General features: G+C 32.9%; 1 protein-coding gene across 1 annotated transcript in view; it reads right to left on the bottom strand.

Moving 5' to 3' along the window:
- Positions 1-417: 417 nt before the first annotated feature.
- The window catches only part of LOC148283380 (uncharacterized), a gene marked incomplete at its 3' end in the record, with an annotated part of 240,676 nt that continues 218,264 nt past the window's right edge, over positions 418-22,829 (bottom strand). The window contains exon 5 of the mRNA XM_088223635.1: positions 418-631. Within this exon, the coding sequence (XP_088079761.1) occupies positions 418-631 (214 nt within the window). The remainder of the gene's footprint in view (positions 632-22,829) is intronic.

Raw genomic sequence — 22,829 nt, 5'->3', positions numbered from 1 at the left:
TGAAAAGAAGTTGATTGCGACAGAGATGGGACATCAGTTAAAGCATTATGTATTTTGAAAATGCATACAAATTTTATATACGTTCCTCCAATGAAGACAGATTAAGAGATTGCTCTTTTTCAAAATAGAAATAATTACCCCTTTGCAATTCGAGCAATCATGCGACATGATTTTATTATGTTTAATAAAGCATGTTTCGAAATTATATAAAATGTCTACCTCGGCCCGGGACACCAGTAGGGGAACATTATAATAAATGTAAAAATAGTAATACCTAAATTGTAAAACAACAAATAAATTTTTGAAAAAAAGGTCCTGGAAACGCCTCTACTTCCAAATTCCCTTCTAAAAAATATTTTCCATCTCTTTTGCCACGTACATCGATGTTTTATTTTTAAAGTTAATAAAATATCTTACCGTGTACTCTGAGCTCGACTAGTATAGAAGCGGGGGGATGTGACGCCAGTTGACACTCGTAGAGGCCTCTGTCAGAGCGGAGCACGCGACGCACGACGAGCGGCCACGCGGCCGGCACGTGGCGCGCGTGCTGGGCCACGAAACGCGCGTCGTGCGAGTACGTACTACCGCCGACCGTCAACAAGTGGTGATCGCGCTTTCTTATCCAAGAAACCTGTGACAAAAATAAACATATATGAGATAGGTATGAAAAAATTGGTGAAAATATATCACCGTAGTATGCGGAAGATAAGACGCATCGGACCCTGAGAAGCACCCCAATTTCTGGTGTATTTTCAGAGCGAAAAGGTGCGTCTAATGGTCCAAAAAATACGGTACTATACGACGATTTGACATCACTCGATCAGGATTCTGGTTATAGAGTAGGAATTATTGTCGCATGTTTATGTTTGCAAACAAACATGTAAATAATGTCGATTGTTTTAATTACTCGGCATTGAAATTAAAACCGTCATTTTTTAAAGCGTTTACTTTCAAACTTTAAATATTAACCATGTGTAGTAGTCTACATAGTTATATATTAGTATTGAATGCGCGTAGTCCCTCAATAAAAATAGCACAGAAAAATATCATTAAAATAATTTTCAAAAAACATAGATTATTTCATAGTAATAAATTATACGTAGAGAGTGGACTTCTTAGTTTTAGAATGTTATATTTATTTCAGTGCCTAAAATTTGTTTACTTGAATAGGGAATTGTTTAGTAATAATTTAAATCGTATTAGTAATAGATCCGATAGTGTACTGTCAGTTCCAGGATGCAGAACTAAGTTCACACAGAGGCACTCCTTACATGTTGGTCCAAGATCATTCAATCTTCTAACCAAGGAACTACAAAACATCAAATCACTGGTACAGTTTAAAGTAGGTTTGAAGTCTTGGATAAGCATGGAAGGAGCAAGTAGACACATTTTTTAAAAATAAAAATAAAATGTTTTAAAAAGTGCATACTGCAAATAAATCAAATTTTCGTAATTTCAGCAAATGTTAATTTGGTTTTTCTTTTATTTTTCTTTTCTTTTCTTTTCTTTTCTTTTCTTTTCTTTTCTTTTCTTTTCTTTTCTTTTCTTTTCTTTTCTTTTCTTTTCTTTTCTTTTCTTTTATTTCTTTTCTTTTCTTTTCTTTTCTTTTCTTTTCTTTTCTTTTCTTTTCTTTTCTTTTCTTTTCTTTTCTTTTCTTTTCTTTTCTTTTCTTTTCTTTTCTTTTCTTTTCTTTTCTTTTCTTTTCTTTTCTTTTCTTTTCTTTTCTTTTCTTTTCTTTTCTTTTCTTTTCTTTTCTTTTCTTTTCTTTTCTTTTCTTTTCTTTTCTTTTCTTTTCTTTTCTTTTCTTTTCTTTTCTTTTCTTTTCTTTTCTTTTCTTTTCTTTTCTTTTCTTTTCTTTTCTTTTCTTTTCTTTTCTTTTCTTTTCTTTTCTTTTCTTTTCTTTTTCTTGCATGTGATATGAACTATTAAATAATTTAAAAAAGAATGGCCTACGCTAAGACGCTGTAGTCTTTATGGGCATTTTTTCCAATTCATGTTAAAGCTTAATTTTAAGATGTGTTTTTCTCAAGTGTATTTTTGTAATTATTTTTCTATGCAAATAATATATGTATGGAAAAATAAACTGATAAAAAAAATGTATATACATATATATATATTTATACTCCGGCGCTGATGGCCTACATGGCCGTGGCGGAACTTTATACCCATAATCGTGGTATAAAGTTCCGCCTGGGCATAGTGGTAGAATAAGGATGGGAATACCATTCTTGTGCTACCGTTATAATAAATATGTTATTCTCATCCATATTTTACCACTTCACCTGGGCGTAACTGTATTCCAAGTTTATGAGTAAGGCCCATTAACGCGCAACTTTAGGACACAAGATCTAAAGGAAGATTTAATAGGTTTGGAATGAGTGGGGTGTTTCATGTTTTTATAGTCACACGTTTTATACTTTGTTAAAGGCATAACAGCCGTGAACTCTTGTGTGGCTGTGATGTCACACTAGTCGACAGAAATATCTATCATATTTTTTTAAATGATGAACTTGTTATGTGCCGTGTAAGGTGTTGAGGGGCACTTTGTAATGAGTAATTGAATCGCCCTCCAGTAGTCAATAAAAGGCAGCTTCGAAGATGGTATTGTTTTATTTAGTTCACTTTTGAAGAGAGCAAGATGTGTCCAACTACACTCGTTGGGTTTACTGTACTTATAATTTAATAATATTCAAGTTTATATTTAATAATAAATTGTCGTAGTCACGACGTACTAAGTTAGGAATCTTATTTCAATGTGTCCTCCTGGAACCAATGTATTGGGTTATAAAGTGTACATTTTCAGTAAATAGAGGGGATTATAATAGGTTAATTTAAGAAAGGTTCAGTTTGGAGCATCGCAAGGTGCATCTAAATAGTCAATCCTTAAAAATACAATTTTGTCCCTGGGACATCCGCCCCTTGCAGGTGAGAGCATTAAGATAAATTATTAGACGCGTATAGACTCTAGATATAAATCGTCAAATGAGTAGAGACTACGACTAATAAATAACCCTTGGCTAAAATAAAATGTCAAGCCAAAGATCAAAAATAAAATAGTTACGATACCATATAAGTTATTAAGGTGTGGAAGATGGCAATTATCTAACAAGGGTTTGAGCTAGCTTTGAATATAACAAAATGCAAAAGGTTAGCACTTAACAAACTTGTATTTTTTGTATTTTTCATATGGGCATTTTCACACCGGATTTGGGAAGTAAAATTTGTATAACTCTATTGAAATCCATTGCAACAGAGAGGGAAAACATTTTTGAGAAGGGAATATGAAAGTCTGGGCATTTACAAGGCTTATGACCTATCATTGGCTGGTTTAAGTGTGCCACTTTACACACTGTAACATTCACCATTCTGCCCATGTTTTAACATCCACATTTCCTCAACTCTTCACGTGGGTGAGATTCATCCGGCTGAACGCTGAAATAAATTTTAATACGAACAACTCCCAAGGGAGGAAATCCAGCCAGTCTGCAAGCATTTGGACATACTCAAACATTGTTGAATTTACTAATTGGTAATTTTTTTCTCATGTACTTGTTTTAAAAATTATATAAACTCTTATAATAAACAATAAACAACTACAACAGTATAAGTGACTCGCCTAGCACAAGAGATAGTCTCTTTTTTGGAGAGTTACAGTGATAACATTTACTAGATGTGTAAAAGTAGATATGTATAGAATTTTAAAAAAACATGTACCTTTTATGAAATTTATATATAAAAAATATCAAGTTATAAAAAAAATTTTTTTTTTTTAAAAAGAGCTGAAACCTTTATCATGGGGGTGAGATTTTTCCGGCTGAACCAAATCACCTACTAGTGATTTCAAACATGGGCAGAATGGTGAATGTTACACAGTGTGTAAAATGGCCACTTAAACCATCCAATGACAGGTCATAAGCCTTGTAGATGCCTAAACTCGCGGGTGAAAATTTTGCCAAAAGAAATCGAGTGGAGATTAGGTGACCTAATGGTATACTGATTCGTGTTTTACCTGCCGATTGATAAATGAAATAATTTAAAAAATAATGTCGAATGAATCCACCCAATGCTTTTTTGTCGTTTTTGACATGGTTCTAACACAGTTAATCACGTCAGTAGTAGCAGAAGACATACGTCGTTTGAAAAGGAATACATATGCGTCCTTATTTTTTTTGTAAGGCGCTGTCTCTCTCTTGCGTCCGATTTTAGATTGCTGTCTCTCTCGCTGTCATGTTTGACGTTTTCAAACGTTTTTAGGTTAGTTACCGGTGAAGATACTTTGATGTATATAAATATTCATTTTACTTTATACCGTATTGATATAATATATTGAAGTTTATATTACTCTGTGTCAGTTGGTTTATGACGTAAAAAAATGCTGAAATTAAGGTAGGTTTGCTATATAAAATGGGTTGATTTTCATTCAAACATGTTAAATTTTTAAATTTATTAATTTAAACAGAGAGGGAAATTTTTTTTGAGAAGGGAATATGTAAGTCTAGGCACTTACAGGGCTTTCGACCTGTCATTGTCTCGTTTAAGTGGCCGCTTTACACACTGTGTAACATTTACCATTCTGCCCATGTTTCAACATCAACATTTCCTCAACTCTTCCATCCGTTGACTTTTGTGAAGTAAAAGAGCTGAAACCTTTATCAACTCGGGCCTAAAAGACCGACCAACTGAGGCCCGAAGGGCCGATAAAATTACGCCCGAAGGACCGATAAAATTACGTCCGAAGAACCGAATCACCTAGGCCGAAAGCCAAGGCCAAGGTTGAAAACTGGCTGGTTATTATTATAGATATAGTGAAATGGCGTTCTATCATCTCTGCCTACCCTTACGGGGAAACGGCGTGATGGTTTGTTTCGTTCTTGTGTTTTGAAATATTTTGTCTGATAACAACAACAACAACAACAAACCATCACGCCGTTTCCCCGTAGGGGTAGGCAGAGAGGATAGAACGCCATAACACTCTATCTTGGCATACAGACCTCGTTTCCTCTACATTCATACATCTTCTTATGCACGCACGCCGATTATTCCTACTTTTGACATGTCCATCTTCAAGTATTTGATGGACTTGATCGTGCCATGTCTTTCTCGGTCTTCCTCGTTTTCTGCATCCATCAACATTTGCATCGTAGATCCTTTTAGCCGTTCTTTCGCTGTCCATTCGCTCTACATGTCCAAACCAACGCAGCACCCCTTTCTTGATTCTGTCAATAATGCATGTCTCAGCCTCACACGCTTCACGGATCTCGACATTTGTGCACCTATCATACATCGTTTTACCACACATTCGCCTGAGGGATCGCATTTCGACAGCATTCAACCTACTTTCGTCATTATTTTTCCAATTCCATACTTCGCTCCCATACATTAGAGTTGGAACTAGAACTCCGTTGTGAACTGCTAGTTTAGCCTCCTGCGATAAACATTGTCTGATAAAAAAATAAAAAAATAAATGGAATGTAATAAAATAAGGTTAAAAATATTTTGGTCGGTAATTTCACTCATAATAAACATTCTGGTCTACAAGTTAATGTGGGCATTAAGATTTAGATCATGACTTTGTTCCATATAAAGAACAAAGGGAAACGTTGACACTAATTATACATTTGCTCGTGTTACCTACGTAGATTTAAGTCAGTAGTTATAACGCTCGGTCGTTATACGAAACTCAACGACTAAAGGTTAAAACTATAATTAGACGTCATTAGCCTAAATTTTAATGTGCCATCATACGGTTTGTACAATTAACCATTTAAGACTTGAATTAATTCCTGCGGATAATTATGTTTTTTTTTTATATTGAAAGCATTTTCAAGACATGTGTATGCATAGAAAATTATTGTAAAATAAAGTAACTAACTAACTAACTAACTAACCATCACGCCATTTCACCGGAGGGGTAGGCAGAGAGGATAGAACGCCACACCACTCTGTCCTGGCACACTTCCTTTGCTTCCTTCACATTCATACATCTTCTCATGCACGCACGTCGATTATTCCGACTTTTCACATGACCACTTTCAAGAATTTGTTGTACTTGATCATGCCATGTCTTTCTCGGCCTTCCTCGACTTCTACAACCAGACACATTCGCATCATAAATCTTTTTAGCCGTTCTTTCATCATTCATTCGCTCCACATGACCGAACCATCGCAAAAGACCTTTCTTAATTTTGTCGATAATGCTTAACTCAGCCTTGCATTCTGCTCTAATTTCGACATTAGGGCACCTATCATACATTGTTTTTCCGCACATTCGCCTGAGGGATCGCATTTCAACAGCATTCAGTCTACTTTCGTCCCTTTTTTTCCAACTCCATGCTTCGCTTCCATACATTAGGGTTGGTACCAGAACTCCATTATGAACTGCTAATTTAGCCTCTTGCGATAGACACTTATTTGCTACGACAGACTTTAAGGCACCATTAACTCTGTTACCGGCACTAACCCTCCTTTCAATATCCTTGTCCATATTTCCATCTCTAGTAAACATACTACCCAGATATACAAATTCTTCGACCTGTTTCAAACTATCTCCATTTACTACAATCTTACATTCAGTCATAGTTACATGTAACTAAATGTAAAATAAAGTAGAAAGACATAATGGTGTATATTAGACTTGGTGGGAGTGGAAGCGGGAGAAAGGTGTTTATAATTAAATTTGATTCAGTGATTTCATGAAAATTGCAGCTTTACAAGCGCCACACTCAACAGTGTGAAGGCTATCTGGAGATCGAATATTTACTTAGTGAAAACCAAATGCTGCCTATATAACGCCTGCAAAACACCTATTCTCCTCTACGGATGCGTATCGTTGCACCTTACTGGGGCCCAAAACAGCAAAATACTGAGTTTCAAGAATAGGTGTCTCAGAGAAATCTCAGGTGTGCGGTGGTTTGACTTTGTGCGGAATAAAGTAATAAGAAAACGGACGCAACAAACTACGGTGACTACTGTCTTCAAGCGGACGTGATACGGTTGGCTTGGCCATGTGCTGCGGATGCCTCCTGAGAGCATTAACCATGCTTGCCTATTTTACAAGGCATCACTGTTGACTGTTCGTCGGCAGTTTATGTCAGAACTTCAGGACGAGAACATGACTCGGCAGGACGCAAAGGAGTTGGCAGCTGATAGAGATGCATGGAGGCTCTTTGTGGATACTATATGCTCCAACTAGGGAGTGGACATGGAATGATGATGATGATGCTTTAATAAAAGAAGACAACTTGCTATAAAAAAAATCAAGACTGGTATGTTTGTTGGTAAGCCTAAGAATTCTGGGCATAGCTGAATGAAAACCAAAGTTAGTTCTATGGTTATCGGTTTTAAAAAGTACATTTTGTCTGAGGTTTCTAGTTGGGATATATAATTTTATTGAGCTCAGTAGTTCAAGCGCATCAAAGAGTGAGTTGAAAATTTTTAACAGGACTAAAAGGTCGTATTTATTTCAACAGTCTTGAAGAGAAGATATATTTAAGCTAGTTTCATTATACGTAGGTATATTGGTCTCTGGATAAGCTCAACCTGCAGCCTATCTTTCTTAAAAATCTATGTTGAACCGATTCAGTATTTTTGATGTGAACATCATAATAATATAAACACTTACCGACTTTTCTATGTCTACCGGTTTCGAGGCGTACCCGCCTTTTTGTCAGGACACCAATTAAACCAACATGCAAAACCCACAGTACACCTTTAACATAGTTGTTGCACAAAAATTTGAAACCAAAACGACATGCATTTTAATAAGCACATGCATTGATAAGGACAAACATACACTGATTAGATTACGAAAATATTTTATGTTGTTTGAGAAAAAGTTGAAAAAAGTGGGTATGCGTATAAGTGAATCTAAATTTGATTTATGTTTAAATAAACACTCGCTCTCGGGCTGAAAGCGTAAACATATTCGTGTTTAGAAAGCAGTTTACTCTTTATGATAACTTGTCATTAGTTTTAAAATTAATCGTTTTCACACATAATCAAATTAGGCACAAGGCTAATGACCCGCTATTGGTTAGTTTAAATAGCCACTTTATGCACTGTGTAAAATTTTTTTCTTTTCCTTTCCTATGGAATAATAGAATGGGGGGGAGCTTTTAACAACCATATTAAACCAATAGAAACTGTTCAAAAAATTATCTCAAAAATAATGCCTTGCAAAAAGCGCACATTTCCCTCTTTCCAATTTTTCTAAGAAGCTAAACTTTTGGAATCTAAGACAAATATGCAGTTTTCAATGTTTAAAATATATATTTAAGAACCGAAATGTATTTACAAGTAACTTAACTAGATCAAGTCGAAGAAGGAATCGTATGCTAGAAAACCACATTGTAAAACGAAACTAGCACAGAGACATGCATATTTTATAGGCCCAGATTTTTTAAATTATTTTTTTACAGATAATATTTCACTGATCCCAAACTTTCGAAATGTGCTTTTTTTTAAAAAACACTCACTTTTCTGGATTCAAACAAAAGGTTTTAACTCTAATTTTCTTTGATATATTTTGTTGCCCTTTAATAATGAAGAATATTTTTATGTTTTTTGAAAGTTTTTTTGTATCCTTTTTTTAATTAATAAAAAAGGACCGTCTACTTTTTTACTGAATATTTTTTTTTCTTTTATTAACCAAACATATTTTAACCGTTTTTATATGAGCATAAAATTCATAAACATTTATTGTATACCCACGATCCAACAAACAGGCGATGCCTTTGTGGGATTTTTTCGTTTTAGTAAACTCAAAATAGTTTTTGACAGTTAATATGTATTTCTTTGCTTTGTTATTATCTTTTATTTTTTAAAATACTGTTTTATCTTTTATGTTTATTGAAAAAAAAAAAACAAAAAAAAAAATAATAAATAAAAAAAATAGCATTGTGCCGTGCCTATGGTTAAACATCTACATTTTCTCAAATCTTCCACCTGTTGACTGTTTTGAAGTAAAGATAGGAAAGAGAAGAGAAAATGTGAGTGTTACACAGTATGTTAAGTGGCAATTTAAACCAATCGATGACAAGTCATGAGCCCTGTAAATGTCTAAACATCAATATTCCCGTCTTTAAAATGTTTTCCCTCTCTGTTGCAACAAATTAAGATCTTACTAACTCTATGGGGAGGAAATCCAGCCTGTCCACAAACATTTGGAAAATTTTAAAACGTTGTTATTTTTTTTTTAAATTTATACAACCTTTTTAGGTAGGGTATATTTCCAGGGGCGAATCTGATAGTTTGGAGAAAACTATTCTCCTGAGAAGTGTCGAAGGGACAACGTCGCGTGGACGTCAACCGACAAGATGGAGCGGCACAGTCATTGAGTTATCAGAATCATCACTGACGAATGCCTATAGAAGAGCACAAGACCGTTCCATATGGAGGGAGACTGTCCACAGACGAGCCATGCCTGGAGTCAGGCGTAGTCAGCATCCTCAGACATGAGGCACGGATTGAAGAGATTAGGTAGTAAAATATTTATTTTTTAACAAAAATTCAGACGAAATAAAAAATAGTGTAGATAAAATTGAACTCTTGCATTTGCAAAAAAAAATATTTTCGTTTTTTTAAGGAATAACCCGCTAATCCTCTATCCGAGGCTAGGAAAGAAAGGATATGTAAGAAAGTTATAAATTATACACCACAACACCCAGACAAATTGAGAAAAAGTCTTTGTTGAATTTTTTTCATGCAAATGTCGGGAGTCGAACCCGCAACGCCAGTTTCACAGTTGGCCGTTTATCTAACTGCGCTACGACGCCTTTTACGTGGCTACCTGTGAGTTATAACTTAGCGGAAATTTGTTTTTATTAAAGTCTAGATGTGTTATTTATTAAATAATATTTTAATGAATCGCAAAAAACGTGAGAATTTTTTGACGAAAAATACATCTCTTGATTTCGACCTTTTTAAAAAATACGCAACTCTTTTAATCCATCACCCTTTTCAACTGGGTCCCCCTCGAAATATTTCGTGAAATAATAATTTCAAGTGGTAATAATGTCAGAAACATCCGAGAGAAAAATATTTTGGATATGAAAAAATGTGTAGGCTCTTTTCCAGCCATTCATTATGGTTAAGCAAAACGCGTAAAATAGCTGTTTCGTTATGTGTCACAACTAAGGCTTTCAATCATTATTTGGAACCTGAAAACTGCTTTCAGGAAATGCTTTAGTGAAACGTTTTATTAATTTAACATTTTCGTGGAAAAGCTCCGTACGATTTTTCTTTCGTTGGCGGTTATATCGATCCGAGCGTATTCATTTGACAATTTTGTTTTCAAAGCTTATTTTCGGGTTGAAGGGACGTCAAATACAAAAGGCTTACTGTACGGAGGGCTTAATATTTTTTGGTTACTTTTACGAAGATAATTTTTGCGCACAGGTAAATCGTATTTCTAAATTTGTTGCAACAGAGAGATAAAATATTTTTAAGAAAGAAAAAGGGAAGTCTAGGAATTAACAAGGCTTATTGCCTGTCATTGACTGGTTTGAGTGGCCATTTTTAAAATATTTTTTTAAGCCAATAAATATGCTTACGTGAGCCCTAATAGATTGACTTATCCCTAGCAATATTAGAATATATTTAAATGTACAGTGGGTATATTCATGACTTGCTCTAGGCAGACATGAAAAGTGTGTAATTTCAAGTGACGAGTGATAACACCGCTTGCTTCTTAAATGCTTGCCTTTGCTGTTGGAACACATCGACAGTACTGTTAAGTGAGATTTTGATAATTGTTCTGAGAATTCTTGGCAAAGGGGAAAAACATTCGACGTTGGTTCTAAAATTTTTCACAGCAAATACAGCATTGGTGCGCAAGTAACTTTACATACCGTGTAACTTTCACCATTTTGCCTTTATTCGAATATCTATGTTCCTTCAGTTTTTCTATCTGTTGATGTTTTATAAGTTAAAAAACTGAAACCTTCATGGATTCAGGTGAGATTCATCTGATTTAATTATTTCACCTACATTCTAGGCAATGCGCAACGCCTGAAAATATTTTTTAATTTTTATCCATTATAGTCTTCATCTCTTTTAAAATTTGGTTATATTAACAGCTCTTTAGGAGATTGAATCCAGTCCTTGTCTTCAAAAATTTAGATAAACTAAAAACAGTGTTGGTAAATCCACCTGGTCTAAGATGAAGTTGCCCCAAACCCATACACAACCATTCGCTTGTGCAGTTATACGCGAGCTGCAATAAAATTCACTGTGCTCCGTCTAATTCTGAAATAAGAAACTGCGTAATCCTGTTTGTTGCTATCAAGCGGTCGCCCAGTGCTGAATTCAAGCCCGCACATGCGCAAATTAAGCTATTTAGCAACTTTGTGGAAGCAGTTCTGACAAACCAATCCATGTTTATTTTTCATATACTGTGACTATTTTATAGCAAATTAAGCACTTAAATCGGTTGACTTGATGGAATACTGTAATGTCGCTTTTTGCATTATTTCAAAGCATTTAATTCGATTTTACGGTATTAATACCTAGTATTCAGACATTTTACTGATGTAAATACATAGTACGAACTGATTGCTTCCTTAATCGAAAACCCCACGCCTCTGACAGGTACCGATTACCACTCTCGGATTTTTCCCCCTTATTTTAGAAAAAAATACTTACATTTGTTCAATTTTTATTTTGGAAAAAAAAAATAGTTTTCATTTGTCGCCGAATAAAGTTAAACTTAAATAAATTTAACAGCATATTAATTAAAGTTTTATACTCAGTTAAAAAAAAAAATATTTGAGGAATTTCAGGATTTAGATTTAAAACGTTAACAAAATTATTAAAAATCTAACCTTTATCTACTTAATAAATTGTACTATTTGGTAGATAAGTAAACTCTAATACTTGAATTAAAAACTAATTATTTATGAAAATAAACATACTTATAGTATATCTTAATTCGTAAACTTAAAACAAGTTTTCAAAAGAGGCACAATTCAAATTCCTAAAACTAAACTGTAAAATATGTTTTATATTTTCAACTAGAGTAAAACCCTAAATAAAATTAAAATGTTTACTTTACTATCGTTTTTAGAGGTTTTTATATTATTTTTAGAGCGAACTAGATTTTTTTCTCTCCTTTTAAGCATAAATTTTGATTTTAGTTTCAAAAATATTTTAGGTTTTCAATAATCTTGCACGAGGGACTGACCCAAATGACAATATTTATAACAGTCTTGAGAACTCAATGATAGTTTTAAAAATCTTTTGATCAATTAAAATACATTTCAATACTGGATTAACACTAAAAGGTTTTCTGCGTATTTGTCGATCTGCAAAAAGCATCTGATTGAATTGACAGAGAAACATTGTGGAAGGTTTTATCGGAGTATAGAGTAAATGAAAACCGGACACAGGCTATTGCATAACTGTATAAGGACAGCACAGCGTATGCGAGGTAACACATTATGGTTTAATATTCCTAGAGGAGTCAAACAGGAATGCGCAATGTCACCATGGTTATTCAACGTATATATCGATGGCATAAAAGAACTGAAATATTTAAGAATGGGAGAACATACTAGTGATATTACTGTTAACTGTGTTTTGTTTACTGATGATGCAGTGCTTCTTACAAGCAGCAAAGTAGACTTGAAATTCTTGGTAACAAAAGTTTACGATTCATGCAAGAAAAGCGATTTGCATATGAATGTTGATAAATCGAAAGTAATCGTTTTCAAAAAGGATGAAAGCATAACTAAATATGAGAGTAGTGTGAATGAAGATATTCTGAACCAGGTAGAAGAATTAATGTATCTGAGAAGTATGTTTACTAGGGATGGAAACACCGAGAAAGATATTAAAAGAAGAGTGAGTGCCTGGAACTGAGTGAACGGTGCACTGACATCTACTTTGGCAAACAAATGTTTGTCACAGGAGGCAAAATTATCAGTTCACAATGAAGTTTTAGTGCCAACTCCAAGACATGGGAGCGAAGTATGGAATCGGAAAAATAATGATAAAAGTAGGTTAAATGCTGTCGAAATGCGATCTACCAGGCAAATGTCTGGTAAAACGATGTATGATGCACAAATGTCAAGATTCTTGATCTATGTGAGGCTGAGACGAGCATTGTGGACATAATCAAGAAAAGGATGATGCGTTGGTTTGGAAATATAGAACCAATGGATAGCAATATAATGGCTAAACGATCTACGATGAGAATGTTGATGGGTGCAAAAAACGAGCAAGGCCGTGATAGAGAGTGCAAAATCAACTTATTCTTAAGGGTGGGAGTCAGTAGTATATAAACTCTTGATGTCACTGCAACCTGTGAAGATCTATTGTGATGGGTCTTCATGAATACTTCTCGCTCTCCTAGTCCAGGTCTATAAAAAGCCTGTGGTTACTATTTAAAAGGCAAGAGATCTAATTTTGTTAAATCTTCCCTTTCAAACCCAGCTATTTAACATTCTGAGGTTTAACAAGTAGTCCCCCGAGAAATAAGCTTCTTTCGTGATACAAAACATCACATTCACATACATGTGTACAGATGTTTCTTTATCTGCACTGCAGAATCTACATTAAGAAGTTTCTAAAAAGTCTATTCTAGCAATGTGTTTGTTCAATCTGTAGTGCCCTGTAAGGGCTCTGGTAATAACCATAACCTGATTTCTGCTGAGCTTTATTAGGTCAAATACCAACTTTTGCAAGTACCCTTTTATCAGTTCCTTTGCATGGTGCTGATCAGGTACTTTTTTAAGAAGAAAGAAATTGTTTTAAGGCGTTGCCTAGTAGATGAATTTATTTAGCCTGATTAATCTCACCCCCGAGATAAGGGTTTCAGCTCTTTTACTTCACAAAAGTCAACGGATGGAAGAATTGAAGAGATGTGGATGTTTAAACATGAGCAGAATGGTGAGTGTCACACATTGTATAAAGCGCGGCGGCCTCCGTGGTGTAGTGGTCAAGAAGCTTGACTCACGCACGGGAGGTTCCAGGTTCGATTCCCGGTGAGAACACAAAAATTAAAATGTGATTTTTCTCAAGCCTGGGTGCTCTGTGATGTAATTCACCACTGTAATTAGGCCTCCTGGCCTGTTGTGGTGCAAAAAAAAAATGTAAAAAAGTGGCTACTTAAAACAGTACCCGATTGTGCACGAAAGCGTTTAAAAGGAAAAAAGATTGAATAATTTTACGTGAATAAGTATGGTCCTAGGTACTTGTTTATGATTTAATTCCAAATTTAAAACTACTGAATATTCAAATATTGAATTCAAGTAGGTGCCTAAGTACGTGTTTATGTTTGAATTCCAAAATATGATTCCTATTTACACGTGGAATTCTTTTTGCAAATGTCAAACTCTGCTCTTCTTATTAACAAGGATGCTCTTTTATTGAGAAATGCAATTTTCAAAAATGTTTTCAATGTCAGTTAATATTTTTTAAATATTGCCAAAAATTCAGTAAAAAAGCAATTTAAGGAATTAATTTGATTGAGATCCATAAAAAACTAATTTTGTTTGCAAAAATGCAAAAACATTACATCACATTACATCGTTCCATTTTTTTTTTGCGTTCTTGGCTAACGCAGCCCTAGTAAACGATGAAAAAACATTCGCGCTCCTAATTTTTCGTGTACTTAATAAATTGAAGATTTTAAGAGTCATAAATATGTTTATGACAAAGATCTACATTTCGCTGAAAACCGTACTTAAATTGGTTTAGTAGATATTTAGTGTATTCCAGGCACACATTCAAACATTTGCTTTCAAATATATAGATTATATTCATTTATAAAACCCTTTAAATAATACTGAATAATACAAAAATCCTCCAGGTATTAGATCGAGACGGTTTTGTTTTATTGTTGGTAACTTTTAAACTAACTTTTAAATCTTGGAAGGATGTTGAATCTGAACGTGTGGACACCTTGACAAATAGTTTTTGCTACTTCTTGTCGAGGTATCCACTCGCTAATCGCTGCAACTCGGTGAACCTCAAATTAATATTGACAACATTGGATGACGAATTATACTTTGATAATATGTTTATTCTTGTTAAACAAAAATTATACTTTTTTATGTCAGTATATTAAAGTCGAACAATTAATTAAAAAAAACAAAAAAACTACGTATTTAAATATGATTACTTTCACTGTGACAACAATATTTTTCCAAAATATTTTGAGTATATCCAAATGTATGTAGACAAGGCTGGATTTTTTCTTCTTAAAGAGTGAAAAACAGAGAGGGAAAACCTTTTTTGAGAACGGAATATGGGAGTCTAGGCATAATTTTTTTTCTCATTTCTTATATCTGATGAATTAAGTGAAGTAAAGAAGCTAAAACCTCCATTGTTGCAGGAGAGGGTTGTGGCCCGTGGCTAGTGTCTCGGACTCACAGTTCAAAGATACGTGGTTCAAATGCCACTCTACCCCAACTTAATTCCCATTTTCTAGTAGTGAGTTATTTACAACTCGTTGAAAATGGCACTCAAAACTAAATATTTGGGTTAATCATAAGATAAAAAAAAAATATTAAAAAAATATTTAAAAAAATAATTTTTAAAAAATATAAATATATTAAACATTTTTCGTACTTTTTAATTTTTATGTTTTTTTAATTTTTTTTTTTATTCTATTTATTTTTTACACAATATGTTAGCGTGTTTATTGAATAAAACCATTGTGATATAATATGTACAAATAAACTTTTTATGCTTTTTTCCTCTTTTATTTACTGTATTGAAGAGTTTATTTCTACACAATAAATGTTTTTTGTAAAGAAAAGGCACTACGTGCCGTGTATATTAATAAATAAACTAATTAAAAAATAAACAAACAAAAAAAAATCATCTGACATAATTATTTCACTTATTACTAACTAGGCAACGCCTGATAAAACGTAAGTTTTTTTAATTTTATTTATTTATCAAAAACATACAAATAAAACACAAATGACCAAGTCCTACTGAATTGCATAAAATGCAGTTCGTCAGCAGGTGTTAATAGTTAAGTTCTAATTTATAATATATACTTAATATTATCTCTTAAATTGTATAACATATAAAAATTCATATTACTATGGTAAAAAATAAAATACGTTTTTCCACGTGGATCAAAATTATATCACATGCAATAAAAAAAACAAAAAAAAAATTTTTTACAAATAAAAGAGAAAAACACAAAAAAAAACAATTTAGAAAACCATGTTCTAAAAGCCAGATTTTCAGCATGCGTGTTTGTATTGATCCCGATAAGTTTTCTGTTATTATATTTACCAGGAACATATTATTGAACCAGATTGTGAGACCCCACGCTGCCACAACTTGACTCCCATTTCTGATAGCAAGATATTTACAACTGAGAAGAAACAATTTGTACTTCTCCTTCTTTTAAAGTCACTTCTTTAACTAGCCAACGATGTACTGTTCTCAAAAAATGTTTTCCATCTCTTTTGCAATTTCAAGACTTTGTTTTCTAACATGATATATTGACAGTTTGAGGTGCCCTTCATCTAATATTAACCACCGATTATTTATGTTCCATCGAATCGAATCAAATAATTGAATTTTCTCTTTTGTTTACTCTTACGTATTTCCTTTTATTTTTTCATTTGCTACAAGCCCACTCGATATAGAGTGGTCCTTCTAAAGGCGTTTTTCCCGTCACAAACTCTTCCAAAAAGGGCAGCAAAACAATGTTCACGGACATCGCAATTCCGAGCAAAACAAAACCTTAGAGTAAGGAAAAACTTTCTTCGCTGTACCTAGCTGAACCTTGTTATTTATGGGCGTTTTTCCAGGCTTGAACTGGGTAATTAATCTAAGCCCACCTTTTAAGGGCCGCCGGCAGTACGTTTTCGCATTTTTTGCCCCGAGAAACTGGATTTGTGAAATATACAAATGAAAGTTCTTCTTTGTTTAAGCTTTTTACTTCATCATAATGTTAATAATTAACATGTTTCCTTGTGCGTTGCTAAAATTAATGGAGTTTTATTTTGAGGCGTTTTTTCGAGGAAATCATTATTGGAGAGGTGATCGTTTCAAAAGAGTTTCGTAATAAACGGTATTCATTTCCCTAAATAAAGATTCAGCACAGTGTTACAAAGTTTTTTTAAGAAACGTCAGTAACTTATTAAGAGTCTTTGTGAGAAGTGAGTTGAGTTATAAAGTTCTTTCATTGAAATTTAGAAGTATCTAACTTTAAAAGTTATAACCATAGGCATTTTATTTGTATTAAGCTAAAAACATTAAAAAACTTGAGAAACTTAAAAAAGCTCTAGGGCCTTATGCTAGACTCATTCGACTTCAGAATTGTATGCGACTATCGTAAATTGTTGTCAAACTTCCTTTGTGTAAAATGCTTCCAATTCATGTTTGGATGAGGAATATTTTTAATGTTTTTTTTTTTATATTTAAAACTGACCACACTATGAGTTACATGTAATAATGTAACGCCTACAAAATGAAATTTTACTGGAAACACGATTTTTTTTAATATCGCCCAACGATGTGAAAATACGTATTTTAGAGATGTATAATGTTATATTAGTTATAAATTCATTAAATTACTATTTATCTAACATGTAGCTGTGTGTTATGCGAAAGGCCAAAAATAATTATAAATGTTGCAGTATCTAAGTTAAACATTTTCTTTTATTTTTATTTATGATATATTATTCCATTCAACACACAATATATCCAAATGAACAATTTTGACGAGAAACCATAAAACATTTAATGTAGTAGGTGAGCCATACATAAATATGTTGTTTTTTTCCTCTTGTTCCGGTTATTTATTGATTTGCTTATGCATACGCATTTTTTTATGCATTTTTTCCTATTATGTATGTATTGTATAACATTTATTATTTACGGGTCTAGGTCCGTTCATTCATGAACTTTTTTCATTTTTACAACTAAGATCTTCAGGCAGTCAATGTTTCTTTCCGGAATGACTTCATTTTTCATTACTTTCTCTGGGTTTTCAAAAATTTGGCCGTATTGCGCGCACATTTATTTGCAGTTAAACCTCTTGGCATCAACCATAGGACAAACGCGTAGTATATGGAGGACATCCTGAGAGATGAGTCCACCTAAGGAAAGCAATCATTATCTCTTTTTTGAAATCTATGAGGATATTTTCGGAAAGCACCATAATCTACAAGCATTTGTGTTCGCTCGTAAGTTAACCCAAAAATATTTAACATCCTGGCATCCTTTGAAGTTTTGAAAAACGATGTCGTTATTTGGCCTGTATCACTTGATAAATATATTTAGTTTCAAGTATTATATGATTTTTCTCGCACTATTTTTTTTAACGTATGTCATGGGAATATGGTCATAGTTAGGGAAAGTTTTCATTTTGGAAGTTTTTTTCGCTAATTCATCGTCTCGCTCATTTTCCATGTAACCATCGTGTGCTTTAATCCATGTCATTGCAATATCGTTTTTTACATGTTTGGTATTTTTTTCAGCAAGCTCTCTAATTTCGTAGATAATTAGATCTGTAGACTTGGGATCATTCAACCTTTGTAAGCTTCACATGAAATAAATACGTAATTGTAAGTGTAACCACTTTTTCAGACACCAAATCAAATTTTCGCAGGTGTTTCAAAAATAGAAATTTGACAAAGCAATCTAGATGACCACACGACAATGGTCGAGAAGGTGACAAAATGCCTTAGCTTTCCAGCATAACACTCCTGTTATATTTTTTTATCTACAATTTATTCCACGTCATAAAAAAATATAAATGAACATTTTCATCATTTAGCGTTCTTGTGTTAAATTATTATTAAAATTAGTCTTGAGTTTTATTCCAGTTATATTATTAAATATCAATGTTTTTTTCAAAATAAATAACCTTTTTAATAAAAGCGGTTAAACAATTGCGAAACAGATTTGTCGAATTCGATGCCTGTGAATGAAGCATGGGAGCTTCTACAAAGTTGAAGGTAACAGATGAAAACGACGATATGCTTTGATGGGTGTTTATTACATGTTGTATAAACGGATTGACAGAAAAAGTGACTACGTAAACGTTTTTCGCTAAGAACTGTCTAAGTACTGAACTATCTAACAATGTGATGGAACTGACTGAGCTTGTCCTTGACCAACTGATTGAATGAATTCGTTATTTTTTTTTGCCTCTTTCACACAAACACCGGCCACAAAATAGCTTCTTTGTCTTCTTTATTATAGGCTCTATTCTTTTGCTCTTTATTTTGGTATTGGTATTACTTTAACCTGTTTGTATAAATTCAAATAAATTAATAACTATAACAGTGTATATCACTCTCCAAGCACAAGAGTTAGTCTCTTTTTTGTAGAGTTACAGTTATAACATTAACTAGAAGTATAAAAGTAGATTTGCATAGATTAAAAAAAGCATAGGCCATTTATAAAATATACTGATTTATAAAAAAAAGTTTATTTAAATATTCTTCGCATAGAAATGATAATTTTTTTATATAAAAATCCAGCAAATTATTACAAATTTTACTTGCCATATTATTTTTATTTTTTAAGGAATAACCCACTAAACCTCCATTTTAGAGGGTTATCAGCAAGTGGGAAAGAGGGGATATGGAAGGAGGTAATGAAAAATTCATCCCAACACGACCTAAGTTAAAGTTAATTTAAAAAACATCTTCATAATTAATGACACATTATAGTAAGAGCAGCAATATATTGATTTTGTATACATTTATAATATAAGTAATTAAAAGTAGTTTAAAGGTATGAAAACATGCCAATGCAGCAGAGAAAAAAGAAAGAATAACAAGTATATCAAGTCTTGCATCCCATGTAGACTCGGGTTTCATCATAGTCACACAAGAGTTTAAATAAGGGTTTTATAATCATTTTTGACCGAGATAATTAATATATAGCTGCCATTTGGTTTCATTTCATTTTTATTTTTTTGTTTCATTTTAACATTATATTTTTTTAATTTTTAAAATTCTTAGTTATTTCTGTAATCCGCTGCTGTTGAATAAAAGAGATAAATTTTAAAAAAACTTTTTTTTTTTTTGAAGAAAATGAAACAAAAATAATTATCACTCCATGGCAGGCTAAAATAACGTTTGAATTTTAGTTTTGAGAAGTAAATAGCAATAATAAATATATATTCACAAAAACTTAAACGCTTCTTAAAACTTAAAGTGTGCGCGCATCCTAACATTGCTTACCCCAAAAGAATCATGTTTATATTTGGCTTCACCGAGCAGGAATATATTTTCGTGGAACTTGTCAACACCGCCTAAAAATAAATCAAATTATACGGCGTTTTTAACTCCATGTGAATGTTGGTTACCTATCATTAGTAGAGACAGCTGGAGCGGTAAAGTGTAGCTAACATAAAAACAATCATTAAACGCGGTGACAACTTTACCATGACGTGTTGTTACGCTGAAAAAAAACAAATTATATTGGGTGCTCACCTATAAAACCGTCGCTTATACAAACTGGCCAATTTGGACGTGGCTTAATTTATTTTGCGTAAGAATTCCACATTCAAATATTTTTGGCCATGTTGTTTTTTGGCCATATCATTTACTGACATCCGAAATAAGATCGAAATACGCTGCATGTTTTGTGCCAATACAGTGCCCTATTCATAATTTTCTCTAAGAAAAATCTCTTTAGATTTTTTATTCAGTTTGTTAGCTCTTGGATCAAGAAATAGGAGACTCTCAGGGGTACTCAATAATATGGTAACCGATATTTGCGGAATTCTTATCTTTGAGAAAATTTACAGAATGACAACAGAGATTGGAGAACCTGCAATGTTATTAAATGTTTTCCCTCTCTGTGGCAATAAATGTAAACTTTTATTTTTTAAACTTTATTATTTCAGTATTTAATTATAAATACTTTTAATTTTCGAATAAAATTATATGGTAAACCATAGAATTTTAAGTACGTATTACAGAATCTTAGCACGTACAAATATTTTTAAACAATACTGGATTTAAGCACTTGGAAATAAATAAAAACTCAAAAAGTTACCCACGTTACAACAAAGTTAGGGAATATTTTTAAGATGGTAATATAGAAGTCTAGGTATTTACAAGCCTGACAACTGGTTATTGAATGGTTGAAATTACTATTTAACATACTCTGACATTCATCATTCTGCCTATGCTAAAATATCCCTTAAGGGGACTAAGCTATTGGTAAAGTCTTTTTTTCCGTTCTTAAAAATGATTTTCACGAATATAATACCTTTTTGTACCTAATGGTCTATAGAGTACTGCCAACCACTAAGTATATTGATATTTTTTTACTACATGAAGCTAGGATACTCAGTACCCTTTAAGAGTCAGGAATTTTGAAATATTCAAGTGTAAAAACACCTTTTATAAATATTACATGTCAATCATGTCGAGAATCAAAGATGAGATCTTTTACATGGTAGGCAATCGGCTGACTATTTCTCCACGAGGTTTACGTGTATAGATATATTTTTATCAAAAATCCTTAAAGATAATGGCAAATAAATCACTTTTATACACACACATATCTAGTACTATATATAACAACACTTATTTTTATCGTCCATAAACTGTATCACGTTATCACGTTGAAATAATAAAAAATATCAATTTTATCGGGGAAGAAAATTTTATGGAGAGCAAATATGGTAACCATTGGAAGCCGCTTTGCTAAGAGTCCTGATCGAATAAAGATAAGAACATTAATCTTATACTTTGCGGAGAGCAGATAAAGGATGTTTTGAGTTATTATAAAAATAAATGTTCATATTATACAAACAACAAACAAATCATCACGCCGATTCCCCGTAGTGATAGGCTAAGAAAACAGATTGACTATTCATCCTTACACCGAGAGAACATGTGAACGTAGTTATGGAGAAAGCAGCCAGCCCTAGAAAAGTGAAACTGAGATAATAGCACTTTTGTGAAAAGAGTGAATAATCAAATCTACTCAATGATTAGAATGTTTTTTACTTTGACAAATGATAAATAATGCATACATTGGTTTACTTATAATACAAAAAAGAACTGGGTAACCACACTATCTAAGATGTGCATTTTTCAAAAATCAGGCAGCCTTATTTAATCTCTAATGTATGTAATGTCATAATGTATTGAACATTTAAGTTTATATTTATATTAAAGTATTTAATTGTTTAAAAAACAGTTTTTTTTATTTATAATAGCTATAAACGTAATAAAATCGTGTGATAAGAAAATTCTCGTGATTGTTAAAGTCTGGTTGACCGCATAACCTAAAATATGACTTTTGCAGAAAACACCTAGATTTAATATCGAATGATCCCTCTTTCAAACATTGAATGTGCGAGGTGACATTCTGTACTAAAACGTATTTTATTGGAGTTGTTACACGGGACCACAACCCGATTCAAAATTTTAAAATTATCAACTTTTAAAAAATACATTCATTATTCTTCACATCGGCATTTATACCGTAATTTTACTCTGGTGCAGATTTTAGCAAATTGAAAAATGTCGTTTTTGTGATCAACACTATTTTCGGAATATGATTATTACAGCTTTTTGAATGAAAGTGGCATGACTGTTTTTATCAGAACATAGAATCAACCTTACTGCATTACATAACGCCAATATCTAATTTTTCAAAATTGTGGACTAACTGCTTTCTACATAACTACATGCATGTGACTTTGCAATGGAGATGTTGGGTTTTATTCTATAAACTGGTAGGGTTTTCAATGATTCTCATACACTGAAAATCCTGTACAACTCGTTGGTTTGGACCAGGCTTGAGAGTGCCTCGGCGATATGCCTATGAGATAATTCTTCATGTTAGATAGGGTTCAAAAAAATTCTGATGTATTTCTACATGAGAGT

The sequence above is a fragment of the Micrasema longulum genome, unplaced genomic scaffold (assembly GCF_059751315.1).
Source record: "Micrasema longulum isolate JH-2025_06_02 unplaced genomic scaffold, ASM5975131v1 h1tg000244l, whole genome shotgun sequence".
In the NCBI taxonomy this organism is placed as follows: Eukaryota; Metazoa; Arthropoda; class Insecta; order Trichoptera; family Brachycentridae; genus Micrasema; species Micrasema longulum.
The sequence above is the reverse complement of the archived record's forward strand: the minus strand, read 5'-3'. Positions and strand labels throughout refer to the sequence as shown.